The 18,676-nt window shown below is 56.5% G+C and overlaps 6 protein-coding genes across 6 annotated transcripts; all 6 read left to right on the top strand.

Moving 5' to 3' along the window:
• Positions 1-358: 358 nt before the first annotated feature.
• LPMP_281000 (hypothetical protein) lies at positions 359-1,594 on the top strand (the record flags this gene model as incomplete). Its single annotated transcript, XM_010702138.1, has 1 exon — positions 359-1,594. One exon carries the CDS (start codon positions 359-361, stop codon positions 1,592-1,594), a length of 1,236 nt encoding a protein of 411 aa, XP_010700440.1.
• A 1,605-nt stretch (positions 1,595-3,199) lies between these two features.
• LPMP_281010 (oxidoreductase-like protein) lies at positions 3,200-6,103 on the top strand (the record flags this gene model as incomplete). The annotated part of the gene is made up of 1 exon (XM_010702139.1): positions 3,200-6,103. One exon carries the CDS (start codon positions 3,200-3,202, stop codon positions 6,101-6,103), a length of 2,904 nt encoding a protein of 967 aa, XP_010700441.1.
• Positions 6,104-7,083: 980 nt separating this feature from the next.
• On the top strand, positions 7,084-7,464 carry LPMP_281020 (hypothetical protein; the record flags this gene model as incomplete). Its single annotated transcript, XM_010702140.1, has 1 exon — positions 7,084-7,464. The coding sequence occupies one exon, from the start codon at positions 7,084-7,086 to the stop codon at positions 7,462-7,464; it is 381 nt and encodes a 126-aa protein (XP_010700442.1).
• Positions 7,465-8,374: 910 nt separating this feature from the next.
• Positions 8,375-8,809, top strand: LPMP_281030 (40S ribosomal protein S14; the record flags this gene model as incomplete). The annotated part of the gene is made up of 1 exon (XM_010702141.1): positions 8,375-8,809. The coding sequence occupies one exon, from the start codon at positions 8,375-8,377 to the stop codon at positions 8,807-8,809; it is 435 nt and encodes a 144-aa protein (XP_010700443.1).
• Positions 8,810-10,151: 1,342 nt separating this feature from the next.
• LPMP_281040 (hypothetical protein) lies at positions 10,152-10,643 on the top strand (the record flags this gene model as incomplete). Its single annotated transcript, XM_010702142.1, has 1 exon — positions 10,152-10,643. The coding sequence occupies one exon, from the start codon at positions 10,152-10,154 to the stop codon at positions 10,641-10,643; it is 492 nt and encodes a 163-aa protein (XP_010700444.1).
• Positions 10,644-11,519: 876 nt separating this feature from the next.
• Positions 11,520-12,242, top strand: P27 (the record flags this gene model as incomplete). The annotated part of the gene is made up of 1 exon (XM_010702143.1): positions 11,520-12,242. The coding sequence occupies one exon, from the start codon at positions 11,520-11,522 to the stop codon at positions 12,240-12,242; it is 723 nt and encodes a 240-aa protein (XP_010700445.1).
• Between the last annotated feature and the right edge of the window lie 6,434 nt (positions 12,243-18,676).

Genomic DNA, 18,676 nt, shown 5'->3' on the forward strand with positions numbered 1-18,676 from the left:
CCCTCGCGCTCTCTCTGTGTGTGTGTGGGGGGGGGGGTACCGTCGGATTTCCTGCCCTTACTTCGACAGTGTCTTTCTTTTTCCTTTAGTCCCTCTCCTGCTGTGGCGGTAACCTTCACTATCGCTGTATTGCTGGCATCGTCGTTATCGCTGAGCTGAGCCAGTCCATCACGCTCTCTCTGTTCTTGGTTTCCTTAAGAAAGCGGAGCGACACCCTCACCGATCTTTTGTTGTTTTTGTTGTTTCACTCTGCTTCGCTTCCCCCCGCGCCTCCGTCTCTCACTAGTTGTGCTAGCTCCTCTCCAGCCTTCCTCACCTACAACGCCATTCGTAAAGACTACATAGGCACGAGAGAGGGATGGAGTCGCCTATCAACCCAGTCGTGTGGCAGGTGCTCTTCAACGCTGCTCTCGGAACCCTCTCGGTCGGCACCCTCTACTCCGTCTACCACCAGAGGTATGACATGGAGTCGGTGCAACGCACGGCGTTCCTGGAGCTACGCAAGGCGGACACTGAGGAAGCCCGTATGGCAAAGCTGACGGAGCTGCAGGCGGCGTGCAGGCCGGAGGCGGTCCGCCGCCAACCCTCTGCTCGCATGAGCGCGCTCAAGTACGGCGCTCCCATTGTGCAAATGGCGAAGCTGGAGAAGGATGGCTCAAATGTGGCGAGTGTTTGCATGGCTGTCAAGGTCATTCTGTATATCTACGGCCCCAACGCCGAGGGTAGGCAGAAGCTAAACAGCCTCGACGGCTACAAGGTGCTTCTAACAACTCTGAGCGAGGCGCAGCGGCAGGGAGAGGACGACCTGATGGGGGACGTGGCCCATGCACTGGATGCCCTGACCGAGGTGGACGATTCCGAGGTAGTCCTCGACACGGATGTGCCCAAGGGAAGCGAAGGCACGGCCACGTTGGCTCGCTTGCCGGCCACCGTCAAAATGCTGCGCATCCTCGACCCCGAAGGCCCCGTCACGTTTCTTGCGTCTCTCACGGGTATTTTTGCCAACATCTGCACTCTCACGGCAGGCGCCGTCAACATCGGCAGCGGCGTAGACGGGCACAGCGGCATGTCTTTTTTCTTGCGGCTACTCGACCACGCTAACCGACGCGTCGTGGCGAACGCTATCACCGTGGTGCGCTTCCTCGCTCGTGCCCAGGTCTGCCAGGAGGAGCTGATCGAAGAAGCGAACATGGCGCGCCTGGCGGACAACCTGCAGGTGACCGGCGAACCGGTGATCGTAAACTCTATCCTAACGATTATCCTGGTGATGGCCGGCAGCAAGAAGTATGGCGATGCCTTCTTCTCTTGTGTTGCCTCCAGCACCATTCTCACCACCCTCTTCGAGCTGTGGATGCGCTCCCCTGAGAAGTCGCTGCGTAGTCGTGCGGAGGTGCTCTCGAGGTTGCTGCTGCGTATCCCGCAGACGGCCCCCGCCATGGCTGCCCTCTTCGAGCGCTTCCGCCCGCAGCTGGAGGAGCGCCGCCGACGGGATGAGGAGGAGTACAAGCAGCAGGTGCAGCAGGCGCAGCAGAGCCAGATGATGCAGAGGCTGATGATGGAGCAGATGGGGATTGACCCCTCTATGATGGGATAGGCGCGGCAGGCGCTAGAAACATCCCAGGTGCGCTATTATTAAGTCACGCCAAACAAGGTCAAGCATCACGATGCAGCCGGGCTGTCTAAAAGATCAGTGCAACGCCTGCATGTGGGGAGCTGCCTCGCTGCAGTGCACCTTCACGGCTGTGGATGCACATGTGCGCGTCAGAGCCGTGCGGTCATCTTCGTCTCTACCCCGCATTGTTTCCTGAGGTTTTGGGGCTCTCTCTCTCTCTCTGTGAAGAAACTCGACGTCATCGCCATTTTCGCCTTTTCTTTGGTGGTTTTGTGCGTGAGTCGAAAGGTCGTCGTGTCTTCGACGGCGTGACAGCGGATCCCCTGCTGGGTGGGCGGTGCCGGCTGTACGCGCCTCTCGTTTTTTTTTCCCTTTCGTTTGTGTGCATGTTGTATCGCACAAAAGGCGTACCACGTGCGTCGTAGCTCGTTGGTTAAGATCTAAAAAGGCTGACCGCGTACTGTTTACTCACATATCCGTATCCACTCAAGCAGTCGCGCGCAGTGTGTGAAGAAAATAGGGAGATGAGGAAGGTCTTCGGAGCAGTGGCGTGCTGCTCTGGAATGAACGAGGGGTTTCATTGTTGGCTCAGGGCGATAGGCAGCAAGGAGAAGAAAAGAGACGGATGATTCTATGAAGAGACAGACAGGCGTGATCGAGAACGTTACGTGGCCGTGGCGTACGTGTATGTGTGTGGTGCACGTCGATGCGACACGTCGTATCTTTTTTTTTCTGTGACTTCTCGACTGTTTCTCCTTGCGTCGTCTCCCTTCCCCCTTTCTCGCCACACACAAACTATAAAATTATACGAGAAATTGCACGCGCCGATAAAGCTGACACGATCACGACGATAAGATGAGTTGCAACACCCAACACAGCGCATGAGGCACATTGGCTGTTGTTTTACCTGGGAGGCGCATGTGTATCACCGTGTGGTCAGGGAGCTGCAAGTGCACGTGAGGTGATCTCTGCTGAATTCCCTGACACTCTTCCCCCATCAGAAAATGAAGAGCACCTCAGTCTCCCTTCACACCTCTCGAGAATGCGTCGTTGCTCGCACGCCAGAAGAGAAGAAAGAGGAAGGGCGCAGAAGCTTTGAGCGAAGTACACTTACCTCCTTCCGTTCCCCCGCCCAGTTTCATTTCGCTGCACTCTTCCTCCACCCACCTTGCCCGCAGGGATCGTCAGGGCGCGAATGCGTGCGTGTCGTCCTCCCCCTCCTCCCCTCTTTGGCTCCCCTCTATTGAGCTGGACCTCTTCAAGCCCACACCCTCCCCTCTTCCACCTCACTCCTTTCGTCTCTTTCCATCGCCCTTGTCCTTCCCCCACGCACAAACTCCTCTCCGACTACGCCGGCTCGCCTTCGTTTCGCTTCGGTCTGCGTTACTTTCTATTTTCTACACGTTTTTCTTTCTGGCGACTCTTTCTTCTGATTCGAGAAGCGTGTCGTCGTTTCCCTACGCGCGCCCACACGAGGTGAAGCCTCCTGCGCGCCTACGTTGGTGCAAACGAGCACTCCGCGAGTGGCTTTTGGAGTGAACACATCCGCTACACCACTACGCAGAAAAAAAAGAGAGACACCGGCGAATGGCAGATCACAGGAAACAACCGTGTCAAAACATGGTGGAGGACGAGACAGCGGCCGAGGCGCTAGTGGAGGGGGAGGAGGAGGTACCGCTGTGCCAGCACAATGAATACGACGTGACGCTGTCCCTAGAAGATCGCGAAGCGAAGTGGGGCTTCTCCTTAAGCGAGCTGCAATCCGCCGTGAAGGTTGTTCGGGTGCTGTTCTACAATCCTGAACTCTACGTTGGCGACCCCTACCTCTCTGACAGCCGCCTCTACACAATGATCACCCGTGACCGGAAGACGAAACGCGAGAACCGCAACACTTTCAAGGCTATCATGAGTGAAGAGAAGAGTCGTCGCAAGCGCTACCTGCGCCAGCAAGATATCGAGGCGGTACGCCGCACTGCTATGAAGCGTGAACGCGACGAGGCGCTGAGCGCGCTGCTTCTCACGGGCAGCGAAGAGGCCGGTAACCGTGTAGCACCGCTCCTGCTCGTTGAGCGGCCAAAAGTGCCCGAGCTAACCGGGAGTGAGCACGGTGATGACGGCTTGAAGGATGAAGCTGCAGGCGCCGCTTCTGCAGCTAATGGCAATGCGGAATTTTATGCGGGCAATGTGAGCCTTTCTGCATCGGAGAAGGAAGTGCTGCGGCTTGTCGGTGCCTTTGAGAACCTTCTGCGCCTAGAGCAGGCCCTACGCGGAGAACCGGTGGAGGGCTACGAAGGCGTCAGCGCAGCACCAGCAGCCACTGCGGCGAATTCTTCCGCTGCGCCGTCATCATCAGTGGCGTACCCACCCGTCACCGGCGGAGAGGACGACCCGTTTGCGCCTAGCATGTCCTCCTGCACCAGTGTAAAGAAATCGCGAAGGGAGACAGAGGCGTCCACGACTGCCCCCACCGCAGAGCTGGACTGGCTCGTGATCACGCAGCTCACCGCACAGGTGTACCGCTATCTCCCGCACTCGTACGGCTCCCAGATGCCGCCACCCTTCTTTGACGGCGCCGTGCCGGCAGACGCCGTCAACTCCCCTCTTGAGGTGCGCAGCTACGTTCGCGGCGTGAAATGTGATGTGGCGCGGCGTGCGGCGGCGCTGGTGCACCTCGCGAGTGAGACGACACCGCATAATTTGCTGGCTACCGCCGGAGGCACCGAGCCTGTGTCGCTTTGCTCTCTGTTTGCCTCGACGCACCGCGATATCATTGTACGCACCCCTCTTGCCGAGCTGCAGTCCATTGATGGTCTTCGTTCGTTGATGGAGGGTGACCAGCCCAGCACAGCGTCCTCGCAGATGATGGCTGTGGTCGACGTGCCGCTGGACGACCTGCTACGGGCGCTCGAGCTGGTGCTGCTGGAAGGAGCTAGTGACAAGCGGTTCTGCCCAGTTCCCGCGGCCGCTGAGGGAGACTCAGAGCCGGAGAAAGAGCGCGCGCGCACGCAGCAGCTTTGCGTCGCCGAGCAGACGCTGCACTGCTTCATCGCACGTCGCTTGTACGGCTCTGCCAAGGTGCGCGGCTGCGGTCCCTCGCCGGTACTGATTCAGCGAAATCCTCCTACCTCCTCCTCTGAGGAGCCGGACGGGTACTGCATCTACGACGATGTGCAGCGCTACGCTGTGGAGCTGCCCGAGGATGACACGCAATTGAAGCTGAGCAAGTTCATTGGATGCCACATCTGCAAAGTGCGCTACAACCGCCTCCACCCGTACTACTACAGCATGTGCCACCTCTGCGGCGAGTACAACTACAACAAGCGCCTCATGGCGCGCGACTTGCGCGGAAGAACGGTGCTCCTCACGGGGTGCCGCATCAAGATCGGGTACGCGATAGCGCTCTCGCTGCTTCGCTGCGGTGCCACGGTGCTCGGCACTACGCGCTTCATCCACGAGGCAGTGGCACGCTTTCAGCAGGAGGTCGACTACAGGCTATGGAAAGACCGCCTGCACCTTTTCTCACTCGATCTGCGTGACATGTGGGTCGTCACGCAGTTCTGCGCGTTTGTGCGGCAGAAGTACAGGAAACTGTTCGCCATCATCAACAACGCAGCGCAGACGATTGCGCGGACGCCGCAGTACACGGAGCACCTTCGCAACATTGAACTGAACCCGCCAGTCGCTCTGCAAACCAGCATCCAGCACGATGCGTGCGCTGCTGAGTGGCACAATTTTTTCTGCCATCACACAACCGTCACGGTGGGGCAGCCGCTATCGATTGAGTACCACCCGAGCCTGAAGCCCTTTCTCGACACGGATCAAGCTGCTCGCCACGACGATGCGGGTGCGAAAAGAGGCAATAATAGCGCAGGACCGCAGCCTGGCATCGCCGCGAGCGAGATGCCACTGTTGGTGGACAACAACGTGGTGGCCTTGCATGTGGGGTGCGACCGTACCCTTATCTTTGACCGCTACGACACGCAAGCGGAGGAAAGCGACCACCGTGAGAAGAACTCGTGGGTGATGAACCTCGCTGAGGTGCAGGGTAGCGAGGCGGCCGAGGTGATGGCCATCAACGCCCTCTCCCCTTTTATTCTCAATGGTCGCCTCAAGGTGTGCCTGACAGACCACCAGGGCGATGCCGTGCCGAACGAGCCACGCTTCATAATCAATGTCTCGGCGATGGAGGGACAGTTTTACCGATTCAAGCAGACGACGCACCCGCACACAAATATGGCCAAGGCGGCGCTGAACATGATGACGCGCACGAGCGGCGACGACTACGCAGCGGCCGGAATCTACATGAACTCGGTAGACACCGGTTGGATTACGGATGAGTCTCCAAAGCTGAAGAAGGATCGACGGACAGAGCAATTTATGCTGTGCCCGCTCGACGAGGTGGATGCGGCGGCACGATGCCTGGACCTCATCTTCACAAACAGCCGTGTGTATGGCATGTTCTACAAGGACTTCAAGGAGATTGTATGGTAGTCTTGACGGTAGACGCGTCAGGGGCCCAGTTTGCGGTGGTGGTCTGAGCCCGCCGGATGTGCGACAACGCAGAGGATTGCGGTGCAGTGGTAGTAAATGTGCGCTTTGTCCCTACGTGCCCCTCTTTTCCTGATGTTGCCACCGTTTGGAGGCTCACAGCTCTATCAAACGGTTCGTTTGCTCGCCGTGGTTCCTCAAGCACTGAAAGAGGAATGCACGTCTCTCTCTCTCTCTGTGTAAGGGTGTGCTGATGTCTCTGTCTCTCTCACTCTCAAGAAGCCATGCACCTCTCCCTCTCCCTCTTTCCCACGCGCGCAGACATACAGGGAGACAATGCAGACCTCACTTGTGTTCGATTAAGTGGATTTAAGTTCATGCCCTCTTTTAACAAATTATGATCACTTTAGTGTTTCTCCTTCTTGCGTGTCTGTGCGTGAGAGAGAGAGAGAGCAAACAGTGCTGCGCACATATATGTCGTACAGCGCATCTCACTCGCCTCACCACCATTCACTTGCTTGGTGTTTTCCCCGGTGAGTAACTGTAGTGAATACGGCAAGGCTCGAACGTGTGGTGATGATCTTAAATACCAATGCACAGGGAGTACCGGTGGGCCACCACGACACCAGGAAAAGCCAAGGCGTTGTGCTCATTCTCAGTTGTCTGCTCGTCCGCGATGTTTTTCTAGCGATGGTGACGCAGCGGTGCATCGTAGTTCTTGCACCTCCCCGGTGCACTCTACGCGGATGGGGAGTCTCTCACTCTCACTTCTGGTTAAAATGCTGAATTTTTCTTTTCTGCCACTCCTCCTTGATGTCTTACGGCCCATTTTTTCTCGCCGCACCATCGATCCATCAGTCCTCTGCTCCAGGCCCACGCAGGACCTCCCCTCGCGCGCACGCGCTCCGCACATACTCGTGTTCTTTCCTTTTTGTTTTTTTTCCTCCCCCTTTTCTTTCGTCTTTCCTTTTTTACGCAGCAACATGGCATCCGAGTATGCCGCCGCCCCTCGTGAGGCCTTCACCATGCCCCGCTCAGAGTCCAAGTTCTCTGTGCCCGCGGTGGAGAACATCATCAAGGGTGTCTGTGAGGACATGATCGGCCAGGAGCGACCGTACGTCTACGAGGAAGCACAGCTGCTCATCAAGGACTTGTGCGCCGAGATCCAGCAACAGACTGTGCGTCTTGGCTACGATCGGTACAAGCTGGTCACTCATGCAACGGTCACGGAGGCCGCTAGCCAAGGCATGCGCGTTGCCTCGCGTTGTCTGTGGGACCCGGAAACGGACAACTACGCGTCCTACACGTACTCGAGTCAGTACATTCATGTCATCGTCGTTGTCTTTGGCGTTTACTGGGAGTAACGAAGAGACGGAGAGCACACGAAGCAGGCGATGGAGGTGGGGCTGGCGAGGAGAAGGGGGGGTGAAGGACTGACAGAAGAGCGCATCGAGGAAAACTCGGCAGGGCGGCAGGGAAGGGGAAATATAGTGAAAAAAGACCCAGGATGTAATCTTCGATGTCTGTTCATGTTCAACCCACATGTGTTCGTGCCGCGTGAGCTCCGCTGCTTTGTGCGCCTCTCTCCTCCCTCCCTCCCTTTCTTGTTTCTCGTCAGCTACGGTGCCCTTTCTCTCTATGTACCTGCGTTCACTTGGAGACAGGAGGGGGCGCGTTGTGCTCCCCTCTGCGTTTGCTGCTGACGCTGCTGCGCGGAACTCCTGCTCAGCTTCGTGACGGCTGTTGACAATTCTGCTGAGTGGGGGTAGGTGGGCGATAAGAAGGGTTGATGTGTGTGTGTGTGTGCGTGTGCGTCGGCATCAATAGCAGCATCTACACAGCAGGCGGTGAGCACTCTTGCACGGTTCGGTAGTCATTGGTGCGTCTTTCTGATGTACAAGAGAACTTGAAACTCAATTCACCTAGACAGAATAGAGAGACATGGTGGAACTGTATGCACCTCCATTGAAAGGCAAAGGCCCAGTGCGGTCAGCCGCCTCCTCCACTCCGTCAGTGTGTCGCTTTCTCACTCAAGGCGAAGCATACGCCCGCGTAAGCACAATGGGGAACTGACGAAAGTGATGCTCGCTCTCACGCTCTCCTTTTCTTGTCTTTGCTTACCCACATCCTCCATCTCTGTCCTTCTTGCTTTTTTCTTTTTGCTCTCTTTCTCTGTCGTATCACACACACACACACACGCACCCACACACACACACGCACGCATACGCGCTGACAGGGTGTACTGAGTGAGCCTCTTTCCAGCCACAACGCCACATGTCCAAGAAGCAGGAAGTTAAGGAGTACGGCCCGAACGTGAAGAAGGGCGAACTTGTTTACGGCGTCGTGCACATCTTCGCTTCCTTCAATGACACGTTCGTGCACGTGACGGACATGTCAGGCCGCGAAACGTACGTGAAGGTCACAGGCGGTATGAAGGTGAAGGCCGATCGCGATGAGTCTTCCCCCTACGCTGCCATGATGGCCGCCCAGGACGTCGTGGCCCGCTGCAAGGAGTGCGGCATCAATGCCCTGCACGTCAAGATGCGCGCCGTCGGTGGAGTGCGCACCAAGTCCCCTGGCCCTGGCGCCCAGGCCGCCCTCCGCGCACTCGCTCGTGCTGGCATGAAGATTGGCCGCATCGAGGATGTCACCCCGATTCCGACCGACTCCACCCGCCGCAAGGGCTCCCGCCGTGGTCGTCGTCTGTAAGGAACAACGCATGCACCTGTGCACGCGCCTGCGGACCGCTTTTCGAATGCGGGCCTACTCCGGCGGATAACTGTGCGCGTGTGCTGATTCTGGGCGAGTGCGCCGGCAAGGGCTTACCTCTGCGCACATGTGACACAGACAGGAAGAAAAGCGTAAGCGCATGTGCACGCGCGTATGCGGCCACCGGGGGTGGGGCCATTGAGTGCGACGATACCCCTCTCCCCCTACTAGACGGAGTAGTGGTAGCCGTTTCCGTGTAGAGTTATCCCACTCCATCCCTGCGAGCGGGTTAGGCTGTGCCGGCTGTGGGGGTACTGGTTGGTGGGGCCACTCGTGCTGTCGCACTTTGGTAGTGTCTGAGGTGCAGCCGTGGCGTTCACGGTGGGCTCGAGTCGGTCGGTGTCTCACTTGAGGCTCGTCTCGCTTTCTTTTCGCCTGATTTGGTTTAATTTTTTTTTTCGGTTCACGTTGCCAATAAAACGAAAACGAATGGCACCGCTGGTGTGGTGGGGATGCGCTGGCCATTTACCCATCTCGTCGAAAAGAAGCTCGTGGACAGCCGCTGTGCGCGTGTGTCTCTGGAACGCGTGCGGAGGGTGTGCGGGGGAGGGGACGGGGTAGAATAGGGGCAGCCCACGGGCTTCCCCCCTTCTGCGTGGTCACATATGCACACCCACTTGCTGGCCAGGAGAGGCCTGCTATGAGGAATACAAACGGGGAAACGGAGAAGCGAGGACACCTGCACTGGCGGGCCGCAGTCGCGGTTGCAGAGGCGTAGGGCATACAGTCTAGACTGTCTCGGTCACCGCGCCACTTTACTATTTTTATTACCGCTCTGCCTCTGCCGCTGCACCGGCGCCTCTGCTCTCAAACTCTCTGTTCTTCAACATCCTCCGGTCCTCGCTAGTGCTCGTGGTCCGATGGCGGTGACCCTCCCTTTGCTGCCTAACTTCCCCATCTTTCTTTCCGCTCTACGTGGGGCTGCCTACCCTGTTCATGGTGTCTGATGCATCCTCATTGACCTCCTCTTATTCTCCCCACTCCACCCTTTCTCATCCCTCACACCGCCATACTGAGCGATGCATTCATTGCAGGATTCCTAATCCGCTGCTTCACCCCTTTCAGACGCCTATTCACCGCATCATACAAAAGTGATTGACGTGTCGGTGTCTGTGGGCATATCGTGGCTACGTGCACTTCGACGCTGGCGCTCGAGTGTGATTGATTGTACGCATGTGCGGTGGGCGCCGTGAAACACCACGCATCGCAAGAATTACATCCACATCCAAACAGCCACGAGCAGATATTGACAGAAAAGCGTCAAATCAAAACACAGCCAGCAATGAGTGCCAACGTGAACTTCTCGACTGGCTCACGGAAGACCAACGCGGCGCCGTCAGCACCGGCCGTGTCGGCGTCCGCGGCACCTGCCCTCCAAAACAGCGCGTCGTCTTCTTCTAAGAGCAAGAGTCGCATGATCTTGCCATATGAGGTGCTCTTCAACCTCGTCGGCCGTCGAGTAACAGTGGTGCTCACGAAGGGTTCCCAGGAGCTGGAGGGTACTTTGGAGTCTGTAGACAGTGATAAGGGTGACATGCTGCTGTCTGACGTGGTATGCTACACCTGGGAGCCTTTGCGCTCATCGGAGGAGGAGGAAACCACCGCGGCTGCTACAGGCAAGGGTCAAGGCACACTTAGCGCAGTCGCCGAGAGAGAGGGGTACTACAAGTGCTTTGGAGGTGGGCAGCGTCGCGAGCTGAGCCGGTGCAGCCAGGCCATGGTTAATAGCGCATTCGTCGCCCTCATCACACCCACGCTCTTCATACCAGAGTAGAGGCGGTCTGCGTTGCGAGCTCATAGACACACGTTCATTTGACCTCTGTTATTGCGGGGTAGGTGGAGGTCGTGGATACTGCGCGTGTGCCTGCGGGTGCGTGATCCTCGCTGTGTGTGCCTCTCCCGAGTGCGCACCTTTCCTTTGCCTCCCTCCTCTTCGTCTGTTTCACTGCGCTCCGTACGGGCCGTCTCTCCTCTCCTCCCCTCCCTCCGCAGGCCTTCTCCTTTGTGCACACATTCAGACGAAAACAAAAAAAAGAGACAAGCGCCGCTGGCGGAGTCGTTGCAAGAGAATGAAATGGGTAACACAAGAGGGGGAAGCGAGACTGAGTCTCTCGTTCTCTCTCTCTCTCTCTGCATGCGAGTGAATTCAGTTACAGAGAGCATCTGCTCTGCTGAATCGCGGGACTCTTCGCTCTGCGCTTGCTGATATATGTTGATATATATATATATATATATCAATATATATCAATTGCTACTCTCTGCAATTCATCGTCCCTTTCTTGCCACCGATGCCCTCTACTCTGTCACTACAATCATTGCTGCTTTCCTTTTCGCCACCTCTCCGTGTCGCTCCTCTTTCCCCTACCCACTTTCCCTTTCACCACCATCATCGCTGCGGGCTCTTTTTCGCGGGGCCTGTGCTAGGCTGTTTATTGAAGGCTTTGTTTTCTCTCTGAGAAGGCGCCGCACCGGATCTTTAGCCTCTCTCCCCTCCCTTCCCCCGCCTCCGCGTCCTCACCTTTCACACCCTCGACAGTACACCCTTGGCTCTGCGTGCGTCTTTGGGGGTACGTGCAGAAGTCAGCCCATTTAATAGTCCACTTTGATGCAGTAGGAATTCATCACTGAACCATCTGAAGGAAAGTGAATCATGTCTCGCTGCACAGGCAGGATGTCCGGTGGGGTAGCCCGCGCCAACCTGGTGGACCATGGCGTCTACTTAAAGCCGATGAGCTTGAATCCCTTTCTCGGCACCGTCCACGATGGGACGAGCACCGGCTACTTCCAGGGCTTCTCAGCCAAGCCGATCCATTGGCTGTATCGCTTCCGCTACAACTTGTTACCGCAGGGAATGTCGGGCGGCTTCTTCTCGCGCAACCCCTACGGTCGCTTCGTGCACTGGCTCGAAGTGAGCACGATTGAGAAGATACGATTGCAGCTGCAGACGGTGGAGTCGATGCCAGTCTCGGTGATGACGGCGATTGTGGTCCTCTACTCGGTGTGGTTTTCGTACCGCCTCACCTTCCTGCACCCCGACATCACTCTGTACAACCTCGTCCTGTGGTCCACCAAGCCGTGGGTGCAGCAGCAGCGCTTCAACAAGAAGATCAACATTGACCAGCAGGTCTACCGCTGGGTGCACCGCGTGCCGGAGTTCAACTCAAATGACCCGATTCGTGAAATTTATAAACTCGGGGTCGGCGCGAATGACCCATATCTGGATCACGTGCGAGGCATGGGCCGCGAGAAGGAACTCATCCTGTACGAGCACGAGCGCAGGGGTGGGGCTGGGAGCATCCTTCCTCTCAGCGTCCCACACGAGGACCACAGTGGTCACAACCCGGCTCCCCTGACAGCTGGCCAAGGTGTGTGAGAGCGCTCCAGCACCTCTGTCCTCTACGAGCTGCCCATATACCCTTCCCTCCCTCGACTCCCGGGACATCACAACACGCTGGCCTCTCCGCAAGTGCAGCCGCTTCTTCAGTTGCTGCTGCTCTTACTAGCGTGTCTCTGTCTGTGTGTGTCTGTGTGTGTGTGTGTGTGTGATGACGTGCCCTACCATTTTTTTCTTTGCTGGTTACTTTGATCATGGAGGGAAACACACACGTAGGCGCGTACGCATTCCACCGGGTCGTACCACTTGTCGGCTCTTCGTTTCTTTTTCTGGGTGTTTTGCGAAGTGCTTCTTGGCGGTGGTCTTGCGCTCTTCCTTCTCCCCTTTTTGCTCTCGTTTTCTCTGTTTTCCACAACGATGGCCCACACACACACACACACACACACACCCAAACTTCTCCCTCTTTGCTCTTCTCCGCTTCCCAAGCCCACCCCCTTTTCTCCCTCCCTCGTTCTCGGTGTAGTCCACATCCTCTGCCGCAGCTTTCCCTTCTTTTCTCAGCCTTGTGCCCACGTAGTCCAACAGGCCGACTTGTAGGTGCTGCGGAAATGACAAGCGGTTCCGCAGATGACCGCAGTGGCATTCACCCACACCGAAAGACTTGTGTGGACACAGTGCGTAGAGGCGGGGAAAGAGGGAAACGTGATGGAGTTCCAGAGTGCGAAGTGCAGAGGGGGGAAACAGAGCCACTCCCCTTGCTTGCCGGGAAGGAAGCAGCACCAAAATGAAAATGAATCAAATCTGTGAGGTACACGAGACTCCTTCTTTCTCACAGAACGAAAAACTTAAACCGCCCTCACTTAGGCCCTTACACGCAGGAGACAGGCACAGAACATGATGATACACGAAGAAGTTCTTCATGACGAGGACAATAGCCGCACAGGTGGCCGGCCCACCGGAGATGAATGCGCGGAGTTGGTGATCAGGTGAGAGGCCTCTACCATCAAAATGTTTTCTTCTTTCGCTTTCGCTTTCCCTTACCCCTTACTAGGATTAGTCCCTTCTTTGTTTTCTGTTTCTTTCTTTATCTGGCAGTGAACAATCGTTTTTTCCTCTCCTCTCTCAATGGCTATACCCCGACTCCCGTCTCTTGCTCGCTCTTAGCCTCCGTACACGCTTGCTGTCATCTCTGTCTATCTCTCTCTGTGTCTTGGATGTCCCGGTGCGTTGGTATGGACGTGCGTGTGTGTCAGTGTTTGCAGCACTCCACAAACAACAGCAACCACAGCAAGTACTGCCTCACTCCCTGACGCTTCCCTCCTTCCCCTTGGGGGCATATCCGGCGCTTCTCTGTGCGTCTGCCTGCTTGGGCATCTCCTCTTTTGCGTTCACTCTTCGCTAACCTCTCGCATATGTGTGGGGGACTGTGTGGGTGTGGGGGACTGCTGGCAGTTTTTGCGTGTTTTTTTTCTTTTGCTTCGCGCGCTCCCTTCTGTTTCTCTTTGGGGTCCTCCTCTCGATGTAGCAGCCTTTTCGTTTGGTTCTTCTTTTCTACCGGTCCTCGGTCTCTTACCACCACCATCACCAACACAACCACCACCGCTGCTGCTGCCGCCGCCGCCCCCCCCCCCTCGCCCTCACTCGGCACGTCGATTGTGTAGGCGCGTGCGTGTGCGTTATTTAGTTTCCCTCTTTTTTTTTCCTTTGCTCCGTCTGTTAGACGTCTCCCCTTCTTTCCGCTCACTGCGGTTTTTTTCTTCAGCGTCCAGCTATGGCGCTAGTGAGCACCGCCTCTTCCACCTCCACCATAACATTGAGGTGAGAGGATGAGCGGTGAGTCTAGGTACGTATGCATACATGCATACCAGAAGAGTGGTGATGAGTAAGCGGATGATCAGGGAAGAGGAGCTGAGGAGGTAGGCAGCTATGATAAGAGCGTAGGTGGAGATTGGCATACATCGACAGAGGCAACATTCTGCGTACCTTGTCAGCCTTCTTCACAGTTGCGTGTGTTAGCTGTGCTTCCACGGGTGCGCGTGTTTCATGAGCAGGAATGGTGACTGGCCGCGTTGCTTTTCCCTCTCGCACTCCGATTTTGCAGATTCACTGCTGCGCCTCATTCTTTCGCGTCCAGCGCCGGTGCCCCATGCCGACTTGTTGACCGATTGTACGTTGATGGTCTTCCTCGCTTTTCTCTCTCTCGTGCTTTCCCTCAGAACTTCCTCACGCGTAGTCTTTTCCCTTGTCATCGCCTCCATCAAAATGCAACACACAGATGATACGCGTCACGTGTTCAATACCCCCCCCCACACACACACACACACACATAGAATGCTGCGACAGGTGGTGGGCGCGGATGCACCTCGCGAACTCCGCGGGCCGGTGTTGGCAGCCGGTGCTGATTCCGGGTCTCTCTTGGTTCTCTCATGGCGCTTCCTTTCTGTCGAGCTCGTCTGCGGCGTTCGCTCATCGTGGTGAGATGCGCGCGTGGGTGCTTTGCGCAGCATTTATGCTCTGCGGCTGCCCCCCGTTTCCTCTGTCGGGCCCTCGGTCAAGCATGCGCTCGCGGGGAGGGGAGGAGGGAAACAAAAAAGAGTAGTAGGCGACTCATGTCTGCCCCCACGTCAGCCCTCTTTTTCTGTGCCCTTTGTCGATGCCCCTTTTCCCTCCACGAGTCACGTGCGTGGTATTCGTGTGTGACTGTTCAAATGATATTTTCTCTGCAGACACTGTCATTTCTGGATAGCCCGTCCTTCTGTCCTTCACTCCCTCATTCTCATGCCCTCTCTGGTTCTTTTGCTTCATCTTCCACGAAACCGGCACGTGATTGGTAATGGCGGCCTCGCTCATTCTCCCTACAAAGTCTAACTCATGCGCATGTGCGTCTGCGCGTGCGTGCTGTATGACGCCCACCACCCACTCACGCACATTCACAAAAGACAGGCCATCACAGCCAACAGCGGAAAAAAAAAGAACAGAAAGAGGGCCAAAGGGGGGGGGGAGGAGGAGGAGCAGCCCCTACAACGCCTGTTTCCACATACACGAGCAATTGCGACTGCGGCGTTGATGACACACCAAACCAGCTGCACACCCTCTTTCTGTTTAGCTCACTTTCAAGGCCCCAATCACTACACACAGGCACACTTCCCACTTTTGTATTTCCCCCGTATGTACATCGCTGCCGTCAAAAGGCTACACAACTGGCAAGAGAGAGAGAGGGGGGGAAGGTGAAAAGGGATAGAGACGGAAAAATCCTCTACCCAAATGATGACATGACTTTTCAGTGCCTGGCGATGAAGTCCATTGGGAGGAGGGTGAAGAGAAGCAGCCCGGGACGCCAAAGCGACGCTAGGAGTGTGCGCCGCATCGGCTCACTTCATCTGACGCGGTCGTGTTTCTCCTGTCAGCGGAGAGCCTGAACTCGTACTTCAGTATCGGCATCGCCGATGGCACTTTGTTCGCGCTTTGCTCTCACGCCTTTTTGACGAACTTGAACGCTATCGGCGTTGTCACTACACCAGAGCAGTATCAGTGATTATGTGAGTACGGCCGAAACAGCTGCTGGTAAATGGAAATGCGTGCCGGGTGGTCTTCAGCGCTGTTTTTTTCCTCGCCGCAGTGGTTCCGTGCGCACCTGCGTTCATCGGTCGTGGGCATGCGATCCTGACGGCGGCAGCACCACTCGGCGGCGGCACTAGGCACCTCGATGGAGCCGATATGAGTGAAGCATACACCTCTCCGACGTTTGTGCTCGACCGCCGCAGCGGTAACAGTAGAAGCCATGACGACGACATCCGCGACTCCCCACCCACCGCGGTGGCGACGCTGAGAGCGTCGCGCTCTCGATGTCCGTTGGCGTAGCTTCGGTGAGCCTCGCGCTACACCTCGAGAGCCTTTGTCTCCATAGCCCCCTCGCGCTTTGATTTGGCCATCTTCTTCTGCTCCATTGGCCGATCGTGGGTCGCACCTAAAGCGGGCCCCGTTTACTTCGCCGGCTTTGCCGTGCGTTGCGTTTGAATGTTCCCACTCGATGTCCTCGGCTTCTCGGGGCATGTGATGGAAGGGCAACTGTGGCAACTGCCTTCTGTACCGCTGGGGGGGAGTCACATCGAGAGCGAGTATTACGCCCCGCGCGTCGCGCTGTGTCTCGCAATGTCTTACCGACTTAGGGTCGACGCATGCGGTGGAGTTGCGGCGTGTATGTCTGGCAAACGTGGTTGGTGCCTTGTCTCCTTACCACCACCACCGCGTTTGCCTTTCATTTGTTTATTCACATTAGCAAAGGCTGGGGGGGGGAGATGGCTTGCTGCCTGTCTTTCCAGAGAGGCAGTGCAGCTTTGCTGAGATAAGCGCGCCTATTGCCCACCTGCCTCTTCCTGTAGGGGCGCCTTTACTTTTCTGTCTATTCCCTCTGTCTTTGTTTGCGCTGTTGTTGTGCTCCAGAGCAGCTTCTCTCTGCACCACCGAGCCTTGGTGAACACGGAGAAGTGCACAGATCGACAATACAGACTCAGCCAGGCATGGAGACGAGCCAAGCAGACATTCCCGCGCCACCAGTGTAATCGCTGCACAGCGCTGCCCTGAAGGAGAGGGGGGAGTGTGGGGCAGTGCGGGGCAACTTTTCGCCACTCTTCCTTCCTTGAGAGATGGGCAGAGAGGCTGGGAGGGAGGAGACCACATAGCGTACGTAGAGGAGGAGCAAAAGAAGGTCCGTCGTTGGTGACCGGTGTGTGGAGTGTGTGCGTTTGATGCTCAAGCATCCTTACTAGGGCACCTTGGACTAGAGGAGGGGACCTATGGAAGGCGACGGGTGAGCGAGAAGGTTGGGCGCATGTGTGTGTGTGTGTGTGTGTGTGTGTGTGTGTGTGAATCTTTTGCCCTGCTGCGGGGGTGTAATCCGCTGCTTCCCTCGAGACCCTTCTCTTTCTTCTTGCATCTGTGTGCACACGCAGCGTGCAGCTGCTTCATTCGCGTGGCCGTCACTCCCCCCCTCCCCGCATCTGTGCATCCTACTCCTATTCCTGGTGTGCCTCGTTCTCCCCTACCCTTTCCGTGGCTCTTTGTGTGATGTGGGGGCAGCGACATCCCCCCTTTCCTCCTTCCCTCTTTCCCTTTTCTCCTCTGCCTTCTCTCTTCTCATATGGCACCTTGCCTGCCATTTTTTTTTTCCCTTTCGCTTCCCAACGCGTAGGTGATGAGTAACGTGAGCGAGACAATCCGCACTGCGCAGAGCGTGGCTATCGTACGAAGAGACACGCCGAAGTCGTCCAGGAAGCATTCTTCCACAGAGACCCACTCCCAATACTTCGTTTTTTGACTTCTCTTGCAGCTCCTCATGCTGTGGACCCAGCGGGCCTTCTTGGTGGCGGCCGGTGCAGGGGCAGCGCTGAGCGTGGGGCACTACCTTGTCAAGGTGCGGTCCATCACTGGTCAGGTTCCCGTGCATTTCAACCTTTTCGGTGTTCCAGACGGCACTGCCGCGCCGTGGGCATTTGCCCTGTACCCGATCATCTCTCTGGGGTTCACCGCAGCCGTGGTATGCGCTATGTTTGCCCCAAACGCCAGGACAGTGCTTCTACCAGGTTCTGTAGAGCACGTCTCGACAAACACCTCGTTGTTGTGTGGACAAGTTGCTGTCTTGGCTTGCCAATACTACGCTGCACGTATCGCGGAAGGCAGCGCTGACCGGGTGTCGTTGCCAGTGATGTACGCGTTATACGGCATACTGGCTGCCGCATCAGCTGCTGTACTGGCAACCAAAAGTACGGCGCATTCTCGGTGATCACGCAATCCCCCCACCCTCATTTGCGGGGTCTTGAGTGACTGCCAAAGGTGTGTGTGTGTGTGTGTGCCCCAATTCTCCACCCTAGGGGCTCACAGTGCATTTGCCGCTCTTTCGCAGGCACTTATTGGGTGAAGCTGACATACCTTTCACAGGAAGAGCCAGGTTGTTTTAAGGTGGCATTCTGTTTCTTCCGCCACCACTCGACAGGTACTCAACCCACGAACTTACCGACGCACTCCCTCCATTCTTCTTTACATTATTTTACTGCTTCCGTTGTTGTTCTTCATGGCATGTGATGGCATGCCAATTGCGTTCTTCTGCGCGTGTATGCTTGTGCGTGTGTGTGGGCGGATACATGAATGTGTGCCAGGGTGGATCTTTGTGCTCTCCCACACCCTGACTGTGTCACCTACACGCGCAAATACAAGTCGACACACGTTGCTGTGCATACCTAACGGAAAATTTCCTAAAGGTCATGTCGTGTGCGTTGTCGCTTGTTTGACATCAGAAGTGCAACTGTGCAATGTTATGAGTGCGCTGCAAAGTTTATGAATGGGCCTCAAATGCGTATCAAGCAAAGTAGGGCACACATTATCACGTTCGCATGACGGAGGACGATGAGGCCAGAACCACTGCAAGGTAAGATGGCGTTCTGAGCCATATGGGCGCATATGAATATGACTGGAGC

This window comes from Leishmania panamensis, assembly GCF_000755165.1.
Source record: "Leishmania panamensis strain MHOM/PA/94/PSC-1 chromosome 28 sequence".
NCBI lineage: Eukaryota > Euglenozoa > Kinetoplastea > Trypanosomatida > Trypanosomatidae > Leishmania > Leishmania panamensis.